Below are 20234 nucleotides of genomic sequence, written 5' to 3' on the forward strand. Positions count from 1 at the left end.
TTTAATAAACTTTTGAATAAATAAAAAGATTATTTAAGTCAACAATAAAAAAAAAAACAGTTACATTTATAATCGCAAGATTAACATTTTCAAAGTTTGAAGTCCTTGATGTGTTCAACCTTTCACAGAGGATCACCACAGAGTGCAAAGTATTATTTCTTAGCAATATCTTTTATCTTGTGAATTATTTCATAGTACAGTGCATGCCTATGAGAACAGCTTTTCTGTGTAGTACACCACTTTGAATGATATATCTCTAGATTTTGTTAGTTATTACAAAACTAAAAACTGAAAAATCTGTATATTCAAGAGTGTACTTTTACTGTAAATATAATATATTTGTTTTGTTACAGGTTTTGAAACTTCATACAAGACTTGGAAAGCCCATTCCATCAACTAATCCAGTAGTACTATCAACAGCTACCTCCTCTACTGCCAAAGCTGGTGTGTCTACCACAACAATAACAGCAGGGGTCAAGCCAGGTATCAAGCCTGTCACTGCTGTCCCAGTACCAACTATAACAAAGAAAGTGGCAGCTACTCCTAAGATTACGTTTGTTGGTAAGTTTATTGTCTGTTTGTGATAACATTTCTTTCAAATAGAAAAGTTTGAGCCATAAAACAGTCCCTAATAAGAAGAGGAAGAAAAATGTAATAAAACCTAAGTGTCATGTATTTAAACATATTCTTGTGAAAATAGAATACTAACCAAATTAAAAATCCAGATCATTATATTGCATGGGTAGCATGGCTGGGTTTGCCATTATAACATGATTTTAAAAGAAAATAAGTTTTTGCTGTCTCTGACCTGACCTTATGCTTTAAATTGCTTAAAAATTCTTGTCATAAAAGGTAAAAAAAAACATTGTAGATAAATGCCTTAAAAAAAAAGACATACTATTTCAAACAATAGAACAACATTATTTGAACTATTACAAGTGTGCACTGGTGTGATGCTTAATGAAAATGTCACTGATCTGTTTCTTAACCATTATCATGTCTATATCAGGTATTTGGAAAATGTGATTTTAAATAACAAAAAAATAAAGTCTGTGACTGTGTGTACAGCATTAATAAAGCATACAAGGCAGATGTTAGTATGCTGAAATTCAAATTCATATTACAAGTCCGAAATGTCAAATATTTTTCTCTTATTATTATTATCTTGATTACTTTTTTTTCTAAGTCTAAAGAGATTGAAAAATGTCTTTTTGACTCAAATATTTTTGGATCCTATTGGCAAGGTGTATAAAATAATTCATTGCTTATTGTTGCAACAACTGAAGAGAGAACTATAGAATTTGCAACATATTATCTCATTATATAAAGTTACATTATTACTTTTCAATCGCTGCGATATAGCCTTTTTGTACTAAAGAGGCGTAAAGCAACCAACAATCAATATATCATTTCAATATATTGTAGGAGGAACACAATTGAAAATTCTTGGAATAAAGACAGAGGAAGTAAAAGTTGAAGAGCCTATGAATACATCTAATACATCTGAAGGTACCATTTTATTTTGTGTTGAATTTTAACTTCTTTTACAAAAACGACTAATTTATACCACATGGAGCTTCTGAAGTCTCTGATATTTAGGCTCAGGCTTAGATAGTCATGTGTTGTTAGGTTTTCTGGTCTGTGGGTCGGTCTTTCAATCTTTTACCAGCTTAAAATTTGATATGGCTAAATGTACATGCATTCCCTTCAACTTAACAAACTTAGTACACATGACTGTTACCCCATAATTTAATTTATCGCTATTTTGTGCATTTTTCGTTTGATCTTTTTTTGTGATTATTTTCATATCATGCTACTCGCTTGAGATGGAATAATTATCACTAGAAACCAAGGAGGCCACGTGGCGTTGCTAACGAAATTGACATGAACATGATGAAATTGACAACGTCGTTATAGGTAAAATAGCGATAAATAGATTATTATTGGTCATCTCAACTCTATTGCTTTTCTCACTTTCGCTGTACCAGCTCAAGTGAGAAAATCAATCTTGTTGAGATGTTCAACAATAATCTATAAATATAATATGCCAAATATTCTAGATGATATTTCTCTCAATGCTTCATCAATTAAAGAAAGCAAAGGTTGTGCTATAAAGAAAGTGTAATACTCTCTTTGAACTATCAATAAATAATAGAATTGTCTAAATAATAAAACTGTAAGATAGTATATTAAAATTGATATATACAAATTTGAATGAGAAAATAGTCAGATGTCAGATTTTTTGACAGAAAAAAAATGAATCAAATGTAATTTGGATAAACTCTACTGAAAAATTGACTATTTATTCAACAGGATAGTCTTAAACTTGCCAAAAACCCACTCATCTGATGACATATAATTAAGTAAATTTTCCTGTCAGAAAAGTTGTTTAAAGCTGGATTCCTCTGTTGGCAGTATATGTGTGATTTAATCTATTTTGGAACAAGAAATTATGATGCACCATTAAATTAAATATATGCAGTTTGAATTTGTGTCTTTTTTTTTCAGTTCATATTGAGATATTTTTGTGTGTAAATGTTGTACTCCTTGATTAAGTGAATATATTTATATATACAGATGAGAAAGATGATGGTCCGTTGAATATTTTGGGAGAGAAAGACGTAGCTCCAGTAGGTTAGTAAATTTACATGCAATGTTTTATGGTACTTTAAGATGTGGATAAATATAGAATAATTATACGCTTTCTTGAAATATAAATTTTATTTGTACAAGGCTTAGAAGCAGGTGGAACAATAGGCTTATCCTGTTTCAATTACATATAAAACAACATACTGTCAATAGCTTAAAGATTTTGAAGAGTGTTTTGGTTATGATATGGAAACCGACCTATTAAACTTGATGGTCTTTAAACACAGAAAAGTATTGGATATGCTGCTTTTCAAATGCAGTTGGCTGAAGAAACACAAAATAGGAATTTTGTTGATATTTTATACAAGTTTTTCAAGTGATGTAATAATTTAAAAATTAAATAATTGAATTATGTTCAATAATGAGTTTTCTATGAGTAAAAAATTCAATTAACTTTTTATCTTTTAAGGACATGAGTACATTGAGGAAGTTAAAAATGAACATGGAAAGACAGTCAGCTTTAATTGCAAACTATGTGAATGTAAATTCAATGATCCTAATGCTAAAGACATGCACATGAAAGGAAGACGTCACAGACTTCAGTATAAGGTATGTCTGGTTAACATGTGTCCTTAATTAAGTGGCTCTGTAACGAAAAATGAACATTCATTGATATGTGTTAAGGGTAGACCTGTTTCAGAGCACTTTATAGAATTACTTCTTAATGAATCTTGATAAACACATGTGATCTTTAGTTTTAAGTGTAGAAGTTTTTAGGTAAAGATTGCATGAAATGCAATCAAACCCTTATGGGACTGACTTGATATCCAAATCTTCCAAGGCTGATTATTACCTTTTTTTAATACATAAAATATAATGCATTGATCATACTATTCTATACATACTATCTATGAACATTTCTAGAAATTTATGATATAATGTATGCTCAGATATTCAAAGCACAAAATGATGTTTCACTTGTCAAGAAAATTACAGAACTTTTACAAGGTGCAGGAATCTAATATCTGTTCTAAAAATGCAAATTATGTCAATGTTAACTTGTTCCCGGGTGGGTAATACTTTGCCAAACCTGATCATAGTTTTACAGACTTTTTTCTATACACCTTCAGATTTTGAGCTGATTTTCGACATGTGAGATTACCATCATGTTTGTGTCCATAAGTGTTGTTGAAATTGCAGATTTTCAACTTTTTTTAGAACAGAGCCATAAGTGTTGTTTCGACACATCTAGTCTAGAAAAGTTTAATTTAATTGATATACATTTGATTTATATTTTTGATAGAAAAAAGTTGATCCTCATCTTCAAGTTGAAGTCAAGCCAAGTATTAGAGCACGAAAACTTCAGGAAGAAAAGATGAGAAGACAACAACAGAAAGAGGAATACTGGAGAAGAAAAGAACAAGAAGCAAGATGGAGGGAAGAAATGAGGTACAGGCTCAAACAAGTCTGTTTTTTTAAATATATTTGTATTTAACAGATATCTTATTCAAAATTAAAAGATTTCTTGTTAATTATTTATCTATTTTCAATATTAGAAGAATCTGCATTTAGGTCATGTGTCTGTGTGAATATGAAATTTATGTATTTTAAATCTTCAGAGCCCTTAGCTGACTTAGATCTCAACTTTTGGGAATGTAATATGACACTTTGATTGCCACTTGCATTAAATAAAGTAATAAACTTGGAACAAGGAATAGATTGCATATAAAGTTAGTCTGTTACAGATCCAGATTTGAAACTTTATGAAAATCAGTGTTAAAAGTCATAAGAAACCTCAAATTAAAAAAAAAAAAAGGAATATGTTTTTATAACTAAATGGAAAGTTTTCATTATACAACTTATGTACATATACTTTTTTCTGGGGAAAATTCTTTAATTTGTCCACATTTAGAAGAAGCTTACTTATTTTTAATTTCTTGCTTCCAGGAAGCAATTCGCCGACATATTTTCCGTATGTATAAAGACCTGAGCGTAACCCTCCTCGTAAAAATCTGGTGATCACAATACCCATGAATCTGTCATTAGAATAAACAATTATCTGTTTGAACATGTTAAACACATGCTCAATACCCATGCTTTGTGTTATTTGTTTAGAATATGGTGACACTTGGTAAACTTCAGCTTCAAAACACAGCATTTTTTATGAGCAGCCATATTTGTTAAATCATAACAGACAGAGAGAAAAAAAATGACGATTATACGATCTATTTGCATAAAAAATTATAAAATCATGCACAGAGGACTAAGTTTATGATATATACATGCATTGGTTCATGAATTGGATAAACATTATTTTTCACCACTCACTCGTTTCATATGACTTTAAATAGTATGGTAAAGCAAAATATTTTTGTGGTTGTAATTATTTTTGAAAGGAATGACAAATTTGTGGTTTATAGGTTACAGGGCTTTAATCATAGAACATTCAGGTATAAAAATAAGGAGGTGTGACAATGAAACCCCTATCAACCAAAGAATAAAGAATGAGGTAGTTAAGAAGTAAAGGTAAAGCCTTCAATGATGAGGAAACACACACCTCAGAACCTCAAATAGCATAATGTGGCACCATTCAAGCCAGACAACTCACAATTGCCTGATTATATATATTTACCACAATGACTTATTAAATTTAATTTTTCAATCTTTAGAATGGAAGAAGAGATGTATTGGGATGGAAGAGATTACTATGACTGGCGAGGAAGACCAGGAATGATGCCACGTGGCCCATTTATGCCAGGAGCAGGTCCTATGGGAGTAAGATATCTTTAAAATTGAATTACACATATAGATTGAAAAATTGTATTTAATTTGATTTATATTGTGTTTTTTTGTATAGGAGCTTTGAAGTCTAAATTATACCAGAAATCATCAATTACAAGTTTGGTTGATGCTAAATCATGGGCTTGATAGTTAAATGTTTATACAACATATTGGACATTTCAAATCTGAAATGAATATGGATCTTAAAACTTAATGTCCTGCACACTAAAAAGATATTAGAGACTGCAAGAAATAGGTTCTTTGACAGTTCAAAATTTTATATTGATTACTATGAAAAAATGTTAAAAGTATTCACATAGTACAGCAGACAGTGAAAGTTTTATTTATGTTCAATCCTGTCTTGTTAGATGTTTAAAGATGTATCCTAAGTTGAAGAAAAAAATACAGAAATGAATAAAAAAAAACATTCAACTTCTGATTTGATCAAAAAGTGGTATCAATCGAGTTGATGGTCGATAGTGAAGTAAAGATGAGAGATATGATTAGGACAAGGTCATAATTGTGATAATATCATTTGAAGTTTCCTACATATTGTGTCTTGGCTTTATATTTTTTTAGTAACTCAAGTTATAATTGAAAACACAATATTGCTACATTGACTTCAGGTACTAGGCGAAGTAAAGAATCCTATAGTTGCATTTTATTGATATTTTGTGTGCCAAAAATAGAAGTAATTTATTTAGTGTGTTTTTGTAGCCAATGCGACGTCCAGACACTTCAGATGATCGTCATGTGATGGCAAAACATTCCAGCATTTATCCAAATGAGGCTGAGGTAAGCACTGCATTATAAAAGCTTGTGGTGTATATTTGTCAAGGTACAATATTACATATTCTGTATGAGCATTCCTTTGATGCTATCTTAATATTTTATTACCTTTCCATAGATTCACTTGATAGGTTCCTGTCTATTTAAACTTTTGGCAGTTATATTGTCCCATTGAACAAATACAACAGGTATTGTTCTCTGTGTAGTTTATTCACAGAAACATTTAAAATTTCTTCTAAGAGTAATCTATCACCATTCATGGCGAATCTATGCAAAGGTACAATTGTTTTTGCAATAATTGAAAAATGCAAAGAGTTTTGGATAAGAAAATGCCTAGAAGAGGCATATGAAATTATACACGGAATAATGTAAGGATCACTGGCATCTCTTTAAAGTACAAAACACAATATAAATCATCATTTTTTTATTCAATATGTACAATTATATTTCAAATATTAAACTAATATATGCGCTCTTCAAATTTTTTAAAAGATGTGATGTGAAGATGTTGAAATACTAAATAACCTTTTTTCAGCTTCAAGCAGTACAGAATATCGTATCACTATGTGAAAAAGCATTGAAATTGGTGTCTGATTTCTTAGCAGAAAGGTTTGTACTTTATATTTATGCCCTGCCATAAATGCATGTTGGTCTTTCCAGGCCTAGGTATTCCTTTTTAAAACTGAGAAAAAAATGATTATCTCCTATAACAAACTCCTGATATTTCCTTATCATTTATTTCTTTACTATATAATCTTCATTTTACAATAAATATTTTCAAGAAGGCAGGACTTTTGATCATCTCATGAGACTACTATAAAGCAGCTATATTATCTCGGCGTTGTTTTGTTTCTGAAATAATTTGATTTGTTTACATGCCATGGGTTATGTCGCACCATACATAAAAAGACAAATAAGAGGTTTGAAATTGAACAAAGAAAATGTATTATATCAGTCAAATTATAAATGGCAAGATTGTAGATACATTTTTTTTTCTTAAGGACAATATCAGTTATTGGTTTGGTGATGTGGTGGAGTGGCTGTCAAACACTTAAAAATGCTTTGTCAAAATCTTTTTGAAGGTCCGGTTTGATTTTCATGATTTTAGTTTTATTGTTGTTGAGTTATAACCCTTTTGGCATTTCCATTTGCGACCTCTACAAATGTTTTTTGTTTACATGATCCTGTTAGGGGTCCAGATTTGCAAATATAATTTTTATGCCGGAAAATCTGGTTTGGGGTCAATCTGATAGTCACTTTAAATAGTCTCAAAATGTACATAATTTTAATCTAATATGTATAATTCCAGATTTAATTATATAAGTAAATTCTGTGTGATTCCCAGCATTTGAAGATTGAAGGTACTGATTAGATTCTCAGTTGTGACAAGTAGAAAGTAGGCAAGAAGTTTGAAGAATAAGGAAAAATTGATAAAAGGTTGTTTCTTTGTCTTCTTATTGGAAGAAAAATGGGTTAGACTTCTCACACTTCTTATCTTGCATCAAGATGTTGTTCAGATGAATCAGCCATACTATATTTAAATGTTATGAACTTTTCATTTTAAATAGCATTTTACTGCCAAAAATCATGACTATCCTTTTCTTTTATGCAAGAAACTCTCCTTTTCAGCTTGCCAAAGAAAGTAGAAGTTAAGATGGAAGTTGAAAATAAAGAAGCTGCTAAGGATGCGAAGGAGGGGTTAGTGTTTTACAATCAAATATATTTTAATGACTCAGTATGAAAGTTCCATGTAAATAGATACCTAAGTAAGTCTTCCTTCGAAATTGTCATTCTTTGACAAATTTATCCTGTCTATAATGCAATATGAAAACATTTATGAACACCTGTTTGTTTGCTTTCACATAGATTGAAATGAGACATTAGATTTGTTGCTATGAGTATATAGAATTAACTAGTTTCTGATATCTGATGCCTTTAGTCAATGATCTTGGACATTTTTCACATTTGTGATTGCTTTGAATGTAGTGGTAAATAAATATATTATCTGATTCCAGAGAGAAGAAAGAAGACAATCAGCCACCTAGAACACTAAAGGGTGTAATGAGAGTTGGTGTCCTTGCTAAAGGACTGTTGTTACATGGGGATCTCAATGTTAACTTGGTAGTCTTATGTGCAGAGAAACCTACCAGAACATTACTGGAAAGAGTTGCAGATAATTTACCAAAACAAATTGCAGCATGTCTAACTGAAATGAAGGTATGTTAGAATCATATAGCTGTCTCTCTGTCATACAAGCACCATCCATCATTCAATCATTGCTAAAGTACATTAAACAACACCTCCCAGAAAGGAGTTATAATATATGTATCTTTAAAGCTGAGATAATAAAAAAAACTATAAACAAGTACTTCAGGATGCATTATGTTAAGGCATACAATTAAAAAAACAGAAATAACCACATGTGTCTATAGGTTTTGTAAAAAAAAACATTGATTTTAGTTGATTTCAACATGTTTACTGATCTTCAAATTCAAATAAGTATTTAGATGCATGTTTGTCTCCAAAGTACAAAGTAGCTAATGTAAAAAAAAATCTTGATACTTTCACTCTTATATAGTTTCCACACATCAACAAAAAATAATTAGATATTTCATTTTTCACCCATTTAACCTGGGTAAATGTACAAAGTATTTGAAAGAATTTTATTTTGGCAAATACCTACTGGGTATTAATAATTTTTACTAAAATTAAGTTCCTTACCAATCAATTCTATTTTCAGTCTGAGGAAAAATTTGAAGTGAGACGATGTGTTGAAGAAGCAGCTATTGTTGTTACCAGTGATGCAGAAATTAAAGCATCATGTACTATCACTCTGACCTCTCCAGTCATGAGGGAAACAGCAACCCCTGAAGGAGGTAAAGACAAGTATTACCAAAAAAAATTTATTTCTTAAATTTTGGCATGAAAGGGAAATTGTAGAGTGGTCATGAACATCTTCAGGCTTATTGTGGACTCATTTAAATGAAGTGCAGTCAAGCTCAAAAGTATATATAAACTATAGGATAGGGGCCTGGGTGTACTTCACTTTGATAGAAAGAGTCTCACAGTTCAAAAGTTCCTAGATTCTGAGGTCATTTTGTATTTGAGGTGGTTTGGTTTGTAGTGAGGACATGATCATTCTACATTTTCTAAAAAAGAATTTCTACCACATATTGCATTAGACATGTCAATAGGAAAATAGAAGGCTTTACCATACTGGGTTTATGTATTGTCAGAATTAGTCATCTAAACACAGATTAGTACATCGCATAAACATTGGTTCTTCATAGGGAGAGTTGTCAGTATTTACACAAGTCTCAATGTTAATTTTAATGTGAAAGTTCATCATGGCACTTCTGGACTAAATTTTAAAGTTGTTCATCTATGCAACAAATATGTCCACTTTACATACTAAGGTCAATAAGTGGGACTTTGATGGTGCTGATAGTTGTTGAAGCTGTCTGTTTATTAAGTCCAATGCACACAGGTAATAATAGTTATAATACATCCTACAAAAGTTAAAGTTTGAAGAAATTTATTTTATGCCAGTTCCTATGTTCTTGGAAATTATTCTTGATCTTTGTTTTCTTAGTTGTGTACAAGCAAAATAAGAAAGTTAGAAAATACACTGTTCATGAATAATATGTTTCACAGAATATGTAATGTTTAAAAAGAATAACTTAAAATGAGGATAAAAGAAATGTTCTGTTTACAAAGACTGTACAGAAAACATTAAAAAAATAATGGTAAAGAAACAATGCTTGAAGAAGGATTGATTTGTAGATTGTTTTACTTCTTTATTACATGTTGTCAAATAATAGTATGGTGAACAGTATATTTTCTTGCTAATTTACATGGCCTTATTGATATACTATGTCCAGAAGTGACCAAGAATTCCTCGAGTTTATTCTCATGCAATGCGAAGTACTAAACTTGTCAGACAACTTCCAACCAAGTATGACTTGTATTCTGTACCATATATTTCTATACATATTCAATATGTAAACAAGATTGGTACAGAAAAACATTTCATGCTACTTTTGATTATGATATAAATGGAAGTTTTTTATTAACAATATGACACTACATGAAAAACCAATTATTTATATTGATTATGTTAATAACTGTTTATATTGTGCTAACATTGGGAAGCCTTCTAGACAATCTACTGCACAGGTCAGAGAACATCCAGTCTCTCAGCGGAAGGATTTTTGACCATAGCAGCAGTTGTGGACTCCATTGGGACAAATCTGCATTCAAACATTTTTTGGTCAATTTCTTAAGTTTTAGAGAAATATAGAAGAATTCGTACAGATTTTTTTCATGGTTTATGTATTCCTGGTTTTTGCATGCTCTGTGTCCATCAGTTCTAATGGAGGAGGTTATTTTGCATGGTTAAATTGGAAAACAACATTAATATTGTAATTTAATTTGATTTTTTCTATTTTTACTAACAAGCTGGATCATTTAACATAATTGTCAAGGAAATCAATAACCATTTATGCAGTTAGTAATTAAAAAAAAATATCTATGAAATTTGTAACATTTTTTTCCTTTTTTTTCTTTTAAAAGCCTAATTTTATTGTGAAAATTGATTTCTCAGTCAACCAATGTTTATTTTCTGTTTGTTTTGTTTGGTGTCAAAGTTCTGGTAAGGATATGTGATGATTGACATGATATTTTTAATTAGAATAAAGCATGCTTATAAAAAAACAAAACAATGAATGCAAAGATTTCATCCTTTGGGGTCTGCATAAAAAGGCTTGCCAGTCTGCTTTGCTTATGGTCAAACACCCATTCCTACAACCTGCTATTGTGTTAACAGAAACTTCAGCCACAACTGTAACCACCAAAGATCCACCAGATGTATTGGACAGGCAGAAATGCCTTGATGCCCTAGCAGCTCTACGCCATGCTAAATGGTTCCAGGTTGGAAACTTTTAATTTACTACTTTGCAGCCTTATGAAATATACTTTTGATGTTTTAAAGCAAGTTTTTGTACATATTTTTGTGGTTACTAAGTTATGTAAGAAATGTCCTGGCTCGTAAATACTTCGAGAAATATTCTGTAGAGCTTATATTAAGGTGATTTTATAGTTATAGGTGCTTAAAGAAAAACCACAAGAATCTGAACAAGTATGTAAGCAAACAAAACAAAAACAATGATCAATCTTTCTTGTGTATAAAATACCATAAATAAAAGCTGATATATTTAAATACAAAATCTTCCATACTTCTAATCATGGTTACATAAAGACATTCATTGGTAAAAAAAATCTAATCAATGTAAACAGTGAAAAAGTAGGTTTCTGCCATTGTCATATTTGAATTAGTCAACAAGCTTGCTACAAGTCAAAGCCAATATCTCAGCTTAAAATATTTTGTTTACTGTAGTTCACATATTTTAATGTCAAGCCTATGTTTTCTTTCAAAGATTTATTCAAAATATTGCATTTGCTTTGTTTAAAATGCAGGTTTTTCATTGAGAAAATGAAGAACTACAGTAACGTTGTTTTTTTTTGCAATAACTGTAAACCTGACTTTAACAAGTAAGGCTGTTTAATTGTTCTATTTATACTCTCAACATTAAGCAAGAGTTTCAACCATGTAAAAAGATTGATCATTTGTGCCAACATGAGGCTGGAAAGTTGATATGCACACACAGGGCTTTCAATTATATGACCAAAGGTGGCTCCATTCTTCCAATAATATAAGAATGGAAGCTGTCAATTTTGTTAAATGGATTACATAGAAAAAAGTAAGACCTGTTTTATTTGAAAGCCCTGAAAACTAGGTCTAAATAGAAAAATCTAGGTTCATATATCATGATAACCCATTTACACTCAACTTTCTTTTTAAACACATTTATTTGACCTCCAAAATAAATGATTGTTTATTGTTGAAATTTGAGTGTTAGTGTAAAAATAAAATTGGAAAATGTGGATGAAATTGATATAATAATAGTTCAATTTATATTAACCCTAAAACATTGTCAACAAAAAATTAGAATTCATGACAAGGTAAGTCATTTTATTTTTATTTTAACAAAAAAAAAATCTTTTTTTCACCATCCACATTTTTCTCTTTTTATTACAGAAACTTGTGTAAAGTAGATTTGTTTTGTATAATTTTTTACAGGCTAGAGCAAATGGACTGCAATCATGTGTAGTGGTGATTCGTATCCTGCGTGACCTTTGTCAGAGAGTACCAACATGGACACCTCTCAACGAATGGGTAGGTTATGTGAAACTAAGTATAGTGTTTTCTTTAGGAGTTGGCTTGCAATAAAAAAAAAAATCCTTTACTTGAAACAAATGAAAGGGCCTATACAAAATCTGCAGGACTTGTTTAATATATAAGTCATTAGATTATATAGAGTTCTTAATAATGGCAATACATTATAAATGAATGAAAGAAATTTATTAAACCTAATACAAATGAATGAACTTAAAATATTTGTCCTCCTTGTATTAGAGGTTTTTGATACTAATTGTTATAAACTGTTTACAGGCTATGGAACTATTAGTAGAGAAGTGTGTAGCCAGTGGAGGACCCAGCATGAGTCCTGGAGACGCTTTAAGAAGAGTTTTTGAATGTATTGCATCTGGATTACTCCTTCCAGGTAAATGCCAAAAAAATCTAAATTATTTAAAATATTTTAAAGCTCAGACTTAATGCAAGTTAATTTATTTTCTTCAAAAACATAAAACCCAAGAACATGTAACTTTTGCTCAATCTACGAAAATTGATATACACAAATATATGTATTATTTGTTTTCTTTTTTTGCTAAACATGTACATACCTGCCAACTTTTCAAAATGCCCATGGGGGTTTTTGCGTGCAAGATGGCTGTCATAGTCCTAAAAAACCTTCAAGGGGCCTTCAAATACATTTTAATGTTGTTTTTTGGCTTCTTCATACTTTTATTAGCCTAAAGTCATTGTAAAAGTTATTGTTTTGTTTAAATTTCGGACAAAATTGCTCTTGCAAAATTTTAATTTGGGAGCCTCCATGGGGGAAAACCCCGCAAATAGTGACAGTTGGCAGGTATGCGTGTATGTTTTTAAGCAATTTTCAATTAAGAAGAATTAAACATCACTCATTTCTACATTTCAAGTAGATTTTAAAAATATTTCAGCTGTTAAAAACGTGATTGTGTTTTATTTTAGCTGGACCAGGATTACATGATCCATGTGAGAAAGATCCAATGGATGCTGCTACATCACTGACCAATCAGGAGAGAGAAGATATTACAGCTTCTGCACAGGTATTAGACATTTCTAAATCCAGATTCCAGACATAAACAAATAAACAAAAAAAAGTTTCTTTATGATTATTATAAGATTTAATGAAAAAAAATTATTTTTATGACATTATTTAGATGATTTAAGAAATTACCGATACACTCCCCCCCAAAAGCAAGGTTTGGGCTCATCTCTCTAAAACTGAAGCAGTTTGAGCAAATCTGACTACTTAAAATTGTTTATTAGTTTAAGATCTATCTGCCCTGAAATTTCTGACCATTCAGGCAACCTGTTGTTAGGTTGCTGCCCCTGAACTTGTAACTTTAAGAATATTTTGCAGGTTTTGGTTACTGTAGAAACACTCATTTTCGTAGGGTTAAAATTTTGTGTTTTTGTGTGGATAATAAGATTTCATAGGGATTTAATTTTGTGGATTCCAATAAATGGAAGTAATTTTATATAAATGATAAATTTTTGTGGAGTTTTTAATTTCGTGGATATATTCTTTCCATGAAATAAACCAAAATTTCTGCTTCCACAGTATATCTTGAATTTTATTATAGATAGAGATAAACTGTAAACAGCATTAATGTACAGCAAAATAAGATCTTAAATTAAGTAATCATGAACAAATAGTCAATTGACCCCTTAAGGAGTAATTACCCTTTATTGTCAATTTTTAACAATTTTCCTAAATTTGGTAAATTTTTACAAAAAAATTTCCACTGTAACTACTGGGCCAAGTTCATTATAGATTGAAATAATTGTAACCAGCAAGAAAGTTCAGTAAAGAAAGATCTAAAAACACATCACCATCACCAAAACACATTTTTGTAAAAAAAAGACATATATGTGTCCTCAGTTTAATATGCACATAGACCAAGGTGAGCAACACAGACTCTATAAAGAGCCTCTTTTTTTTTTTTAGGAATAAGTGATTTACCATGAAATAAAATATCCTAACTGATGTTCACATTTTTTTTGCTTAGCATGCATTGAGGCTGATTGCATTTAGACAAATACACAAGGTTCTTGGTATGGATGCCCTGCCAGCACCTAAATTACGAATGCGCATGACTCCACGGAAACGACGCCGCACTGACAGTGAGAATACTGGCGCTGATGGTGATGGTATGTATTGTGATTTTTTTACTAAATTTGTGATTATTAGTCCCCTACCGACAAAGTCGAAGTGGACTTGAGGTTTGCACTCCGTCTGTCTGTCTGTCCATCAGTCAGTCCAGCAAATCAGTTTACCACACATTTTATCATCATGCTTGAAGAAATTGATTTGAAAATTGAAATACAGTTTTATTTGATCTGACAATTTACAGATCAAGTTCAAATTTTGTTCCTGTTGGATGATTATGTGCAGAGTTATGGTCCTTTGACTTAGAAAATTCACTCAAATAATCATTTTTTTGCACTTTTTCGCGTCATGCTTAAAAATATTGACTTGAAATTTGTTAAATAGTTTACACCATGACAAGTTATAGAAGAAGCAATACAATAATTCTGTGCTGAAATGTTTTCAGACAAACCTTATTTTATATTTGGGTTCCTAAAATGCTATGATGTGGTCTGCTTTGTCGTTGTTGTCCACAGACACATTTGGTTTTCATACAATAAATATAGTTAAAGTGAATGGATCTCTTTGACGTTTTTAACTGGATTTTTGTGACAAAAATGTTGGTTATTGATTTGGGGATGTACGGCGGGCAGCAATCAAATGTTGTCTGTGCATTAACTCATGAACCATTCAACCAAAGCTTTTAAAATTTTAATATGTTGTTACTGACAACTAAATGAAGGTCAAGTTCAATAATGGCGATTTTGACTTTTACTGTTCAGGAGTTATGGTTCTCGAAAGATTGAAAAGTGGTGTTCCCAGTCGTGTCCGTGCATTTTCTCATGAACCATTCAACCAAAGCTTTTGAAATATTATATGTTGTTACTGATGACAAAATAGAGGTCAAGTTAAATAATGACGATTTTGACTTTTACCGTTCAGGAGTTATGGTTCTTGAAAGATTAAATGGCATTTCCAGTCATGTTGTTGCATTTACTCATGAACCATTCAATCTAAGTTTTTCAAAGTTTGATATGTTGATACTGACTACAAAATCAAGGTCAAATTTGATATTGACAATTTTCACTTTCACCATTCATCAGTAATGGTTCTTGTGATATTGCCAGGACACAAATAAATGTTAATAAATCCGGTTTGCTGTCGTTGTGACAGACTCTCTTGTACAGAAAGGTTCAATACTGCAAAAGGAAGGTTGGGATTGAATTTGGGGGTTATGGTACCTACTATCAGTTAAGGAATTAGGGGCTTAAAACACATTTTTGTAGATTCCAGACAATAACTTGTAAGTGTATGGATCTCCCTGAAATTTTAGCAAAAGGTTCCATATCACAAAGGGAAGGCTGTGATTGTGTGTTAGGGGGTATTAACAAAATTTGAACCAACTGTTCAAGGTTCGACCTCCTTGGTTGTATGAGGCTGCGCTTAGTGAAGCATTTCATCATGAATGATATTGTATGTATATGTGTTGCAAATTGTCTATTATATCTGTAAATAAAGGGAAAAAAAGGAAAATTCATTGGTTTATATTTGACTTCATGGAATAAATTATAGAAAGAAAGCATTTATGATATCAATCTGCTTTTAAAATACTACTTTACATGTATTTATTAATGTTCATATATTAATATGAATGTTTAAATTTGCTTTTTATCCAGAATGTTTGGTTTTTAAGATAACTTTGTTTTATACATTTAAAATATATCATTTTTAGTTGCAGGTGAGAAAAAGGACAAAAAAGATGAAGTAACAGAAGAGTTGAAGAAATGAATTTGTAACAGTCTTTCAAGGGACCATAATCAGTTGTGTGTATATGATCAAAGTGGATAATTGTATCATTGTTAAATTGATGAACTTTAACATTACTTATTGTTCAGTAGATATTTACTTATTCACCTTATATGAATGTTTTATTATTCTTGTTTTATTTTGTAAAGCCTGATAGACAATGATAGGAATCAACAGGGCGTTTTATTTACTAAGATGTATGCCCTACACAAACTGGATATAACCCAGTTTCTTTCTTTGACAGTGTCAACTTGTAGCAAAAGCTTATGGTTGATAAATTTTGTTAAGTATTCATTTCATTTCTTTCCAAAACAAATTCCTATTTTTGATTATTTGCATATAGTTAGTTACCAGTTATTCCATTCCTCTTGATCATGAGTACAGAACATATTCTTTGTAGGCTGAAAATTGTGTTAGTTCTTTAAAAAAATATACAAATTGAAGATTGATATATGCGAACAGGTGTTTAGAGATGATTCAGGTTGTTGTTGCATTAAATGAAAAGCACAATATTTTACCAGCATATTAAAATGCGTTTTATGTGGTAGGTTGGTACTAAAACAAAGGTTTTCATTGATGAGGGAGATATTGTGCAAGCATATGCTTGAGTGTTAGATTAAAGCTTTGTTGTTTATGAAGTCAGACATGATTATAAACAAAGGTTTGATTTGATAAGGACAATATTGTATATTAAGCTTATGCTTGAGTGTTAGGTACAAGCTTTGTAAGTTTTCAAGTTAGACATTTGAAAGCTTGGTAATTGTAAAATGTATATAGAAGGCTATATTAGCTATGAGTGAATAAAAGTGGATACAAACATCATGTCTGTATTATTCATTATATATTATATACTTTTTATTTACAGCTTTTGAACAAAATGTATTCCTCCCATTATGACTGTTGCTAAGTCTTGCAGATAGTGAATAAAAGTTGTAAAAGCCATTCAAGGGACCAAGTTGCAATATTGCACAACCCATATCTACATTTTCCTTTCAGTGCTTATAAAAATAAGAGTGCACACTGAAATGTCTCGCCCTCTTTACTAATCACTGATATTATGTTGTTAGTCCTAAATATAAACATTTATTACAACTGTCACATAAACTCAACCAAGAAAACTAAACATTGATCAATGAACCATAACAATGATTCCAAGGTCAAATGAACTATGCCAGGCAAACATGTACAGCTAACAATTCTTACATACAGGAAATATAGTTGACCTATTGCTGATAATTTAAGAAAAACAGACCAAAACACAAAAACTTAACATTGAGCAATGAACCGTGAAAATGAGGTCAGGGTAAAATGACTGACATTAAGATCATGAAATATTTCCATACACCAAATGTAGTTGACCTATTGCATATAGTATTAGAAAAATAGACCAAAACTCAAGAACTTAACTTTGACCACTGAACCATGAAAATGAGGTCAATGTCAGATGACACCTGTCAGCTAGACCTGTACATTTATCACCAGCACAGTAGCCAGTACTTTGGTACTGGCATGAAAATACAGATTTTTTGTGTTATTAAAATTTGCTGTTACAAAATGTTAGAAATTATTATAGATCAAGGAATGTATCTCCCTCATGCATTTGGCGGATTTGGCTATGCTTTTTAACCTTGTGATTAAAGCTCTTCATATTTTATACATGCTTTGGATTTCAAATATTTTTTGCGATGAGCATCACTGAAGGACATGTATTGTCGAAATGCACATCTGGTGCAGGAACATTGGTACCCTTAATGTTATTACAATCATTTCATACACCAAAATTAGTAGACCTATTGCATATAGTATAAGAAAAAACAGATCAAAAACACAAAAACTTAACTATAACCACCGAACCATGAAAATGAGGTCATGGTCAGATGACACCTTAGTCCTTTCATACACTGAATATACTAGACCTTTTGCTTATAGTATCTGAGATATGGACTTGACCACCAAAACTTAACCTTGTTCACTGATTCATGAAATGAGGTCGAGGTCAAGTGAAAAATGTGACGGCATGAACACCTTGCAAGGTACGCACATATCAAATATAGTTAACCTAATGCTCATGAGAGAGAATTATACATTACAAAAAATCTTGAACTTTTTATCAAGTAGTCCCTGAACCCTAAAAATGAGGTCATGGACATGAGACTGATGGAAAGTTCATAACATGAGGCATTTATACACATGGAAAAAAGTATTGCAACACCTTGTATAATATTATTGAAAGTCAAACATAGTTAATGATAACATTGGCTTTGAAACGAACAAAAAATGTTTTAGAAAAAAAGGATTTATATAACCACAATTTTATAACAAAATGAAGTGGTTTTTGTACAAAAAAATGCATTTTTACTGTAGTGGAACTTTACAATGTCAGACATTTCAAAATTAATCTTCAGATGACTGTTCACATCATGGTTGATCGTTATTAGCCAAAGAATTAGTACTTTGTGGGCAGCCTCCATTCAAACGGATAGCTGCATCTTAGCGTCTTCTGATTCCTGCCATAAATCGACTAATTTGTTGCTAAGGTAGCAGCAACCATTTCTGATGAAGGACATTGTTTATTTCATGATATGTTTGAACTGGAGTGTCCTTTCGCGCACTTTCCGTCCAATAGTGTGCCATATATGCTCGACGTGGTTCAGATCCGGGCTACGATCGGGCAAGGAAGATGAACCGAATTCCGTTTGAACATTGGATCTTCCTCCACGATGCTAATTTCCAACTTTGGCAAGCTCTGCACTACATTGGATACGGAAAACTGTGTGTCTGTTCGTTAGCAAAGGTCTCCGAAATGGTCTTACCGCACGATAACCAGTAGCGATGAGTCGATCTCGAACAGTTCTTATTAAAAGGCTCCTGTATGGCCACCACTCTCTTTTTAGGATTGTCTTGTATGCAATGGGTTTCCTTCTGACCTACATTCATTATGCATGATTTTCTCTAGCAAATGGTATAGGGGGTCTTCATTATCTTGGAAGGTCTTTAACAGCGTTTATTGCCTGATTTTATTCTCAAAACGACTTCTAGTGGAATGGTGATGACCAACAATACATGCAGTTGTTAAAGCGGCACCCCTGCTTCTCTTATGCTGATAATCTGCCATCTTGCTGCAGTTAAGAGTTGGCAAGGACCCATTACAAGGTGTCAATCACATAACAAAGTTACTTTAAAAACTTGGTTATTTAAAGTGTTGAAAACAATGAGGATAAAAACATCTGTTTTGCTGTTTACGGGTACAGTAGCTGTATGTGCAGATAAAAAATTATCGAGTCGATATTTATTGATTAAACTCAGGTGATACTTAAATTATGTTTAACTAGATCTATTTTACCAAATTATATCACAAAAAAATAAAGAGAGTTTTTTTAATTTCAATTTCAATTTGGTGTTGCAATACTTTTTTCCATGTGTATATATACAAAGTATCAAGCATCCAGGTCTTTCACCTTCTGAAATATAAAGCTGTTAAGAAGTGAGCTAACACCGCCGCCCGATCACTATCCCTATTTCAAGCTTTCTGCAACAAAAGTTGCAGACTCGACAAAAAACATGTAAATTTTACAGTGATTTTTTTCGACCAATTCAAAATAAGAATATAATACATATTATCTAGCTGTGCTCTAGACATTCAAAATAAACTTAACTGAATCATTGTCCTTCACAAATTCTCAACAGTGTACAGGAAGATACCGTGAGAACCCAGATTATTATTACTCTTGATGTTTTAATTGAAACACATGTTGAATACAATTTTAAAATTGTATATGTGAAACCAACAGGAATTACTGATATAATGGACGGAACGACAAATACGGCATGCATATCAGGATAATAGATATAAGAAGTAGTGGTATGAGTGCCAATGAGGCAACTCAGAGCTAGATGATGACGAGAGTATTGTATTCTTAAAACTTTGTGTTCAGCATGTCTTCAGCACATGTT

General features: G+C 31.4%; 1 protein-coding gene across 2 annotated transcripts in view; it reads left to right on the forward strand.

Annotated features, from left to right (window-relative positions):
• The window catches only part of LOC134715416 (zinc finger RNA-binding protein-like), a 30100-nt gene extending 12998 nt beyond the window's left edge, over positions 1-17102 (forward strand). Inside the window, exons 8-24 of one of the 2 annotated variants that reach the window (XM_063577578.1) lie at positions 354-561; positions 1426-1509; positions 2578-2634; positions 3059-3198; positions 3893-4038; positions 5259-5364; positions 6088-6165; positions 6695-6768; positions 7789-7857; positions 8175-8376; positions 8900-9035; positions 10985-11088; positions 12299-12394; positions 12671-12782; positions 13331-13428; positions 14395-14536; positions 16207-17102. In XM_063577578.1, the coding sequence (XP_063433648.1) occupies positions 354-561; positions 1426-1509; positions 2578-2634; positions 3059-3198; positions 3893-4038; positions 5259-5364; positions 6088-6165; positions 6695-6768; positions 7789-7857; positions 8175-8376; positions 8900-9035; positions 10985-11088; positions 12299-12394; positions 12671-12782; positions 13331-13428; positions 14395-14536; positions 16207-16262 (1908 nt within the window). In that variant the 3' untranslated portion in view covers positions 16263-17102. The remainder of the gene's footprint in view (positions 1-353; positions 562-1425; positions 1510-2577; positions 2635-3058; positions 3199-3892; positions 4039-5258; positions 5365-6087; positions 6166-6694; positions 6769-7788; positions 7858-8174; positions 8377-8899; positions 9036-10984; positions 11089-12298; positions 12395-12670; positions 12783-13330; positions 13429-14394; positions 14537-16206) is intronic. The other variant, XM_063577579.1, reaches the window with a different exon arrangement.
• The last annotated feature ends 3132 nt before the right edge of the window (positions 17103-20234 follow it).

This window comes from Mytilus trossulus, chromosome 4 (assembly GCF_036588685.1).
Source record: "Mytilus trossulus isolate FHL-02 chromosome 4, PNRI_Mtr1.1.1.hap1, whole genome shotgun sequence".
NCBI classification, from domain to species: domain Eukaryota; kingdom Metazoa; phylum Mollusca; class Bivalvia; order Mytilida; family Mytilidae; genus Mytilus; species Mytilus trossulus.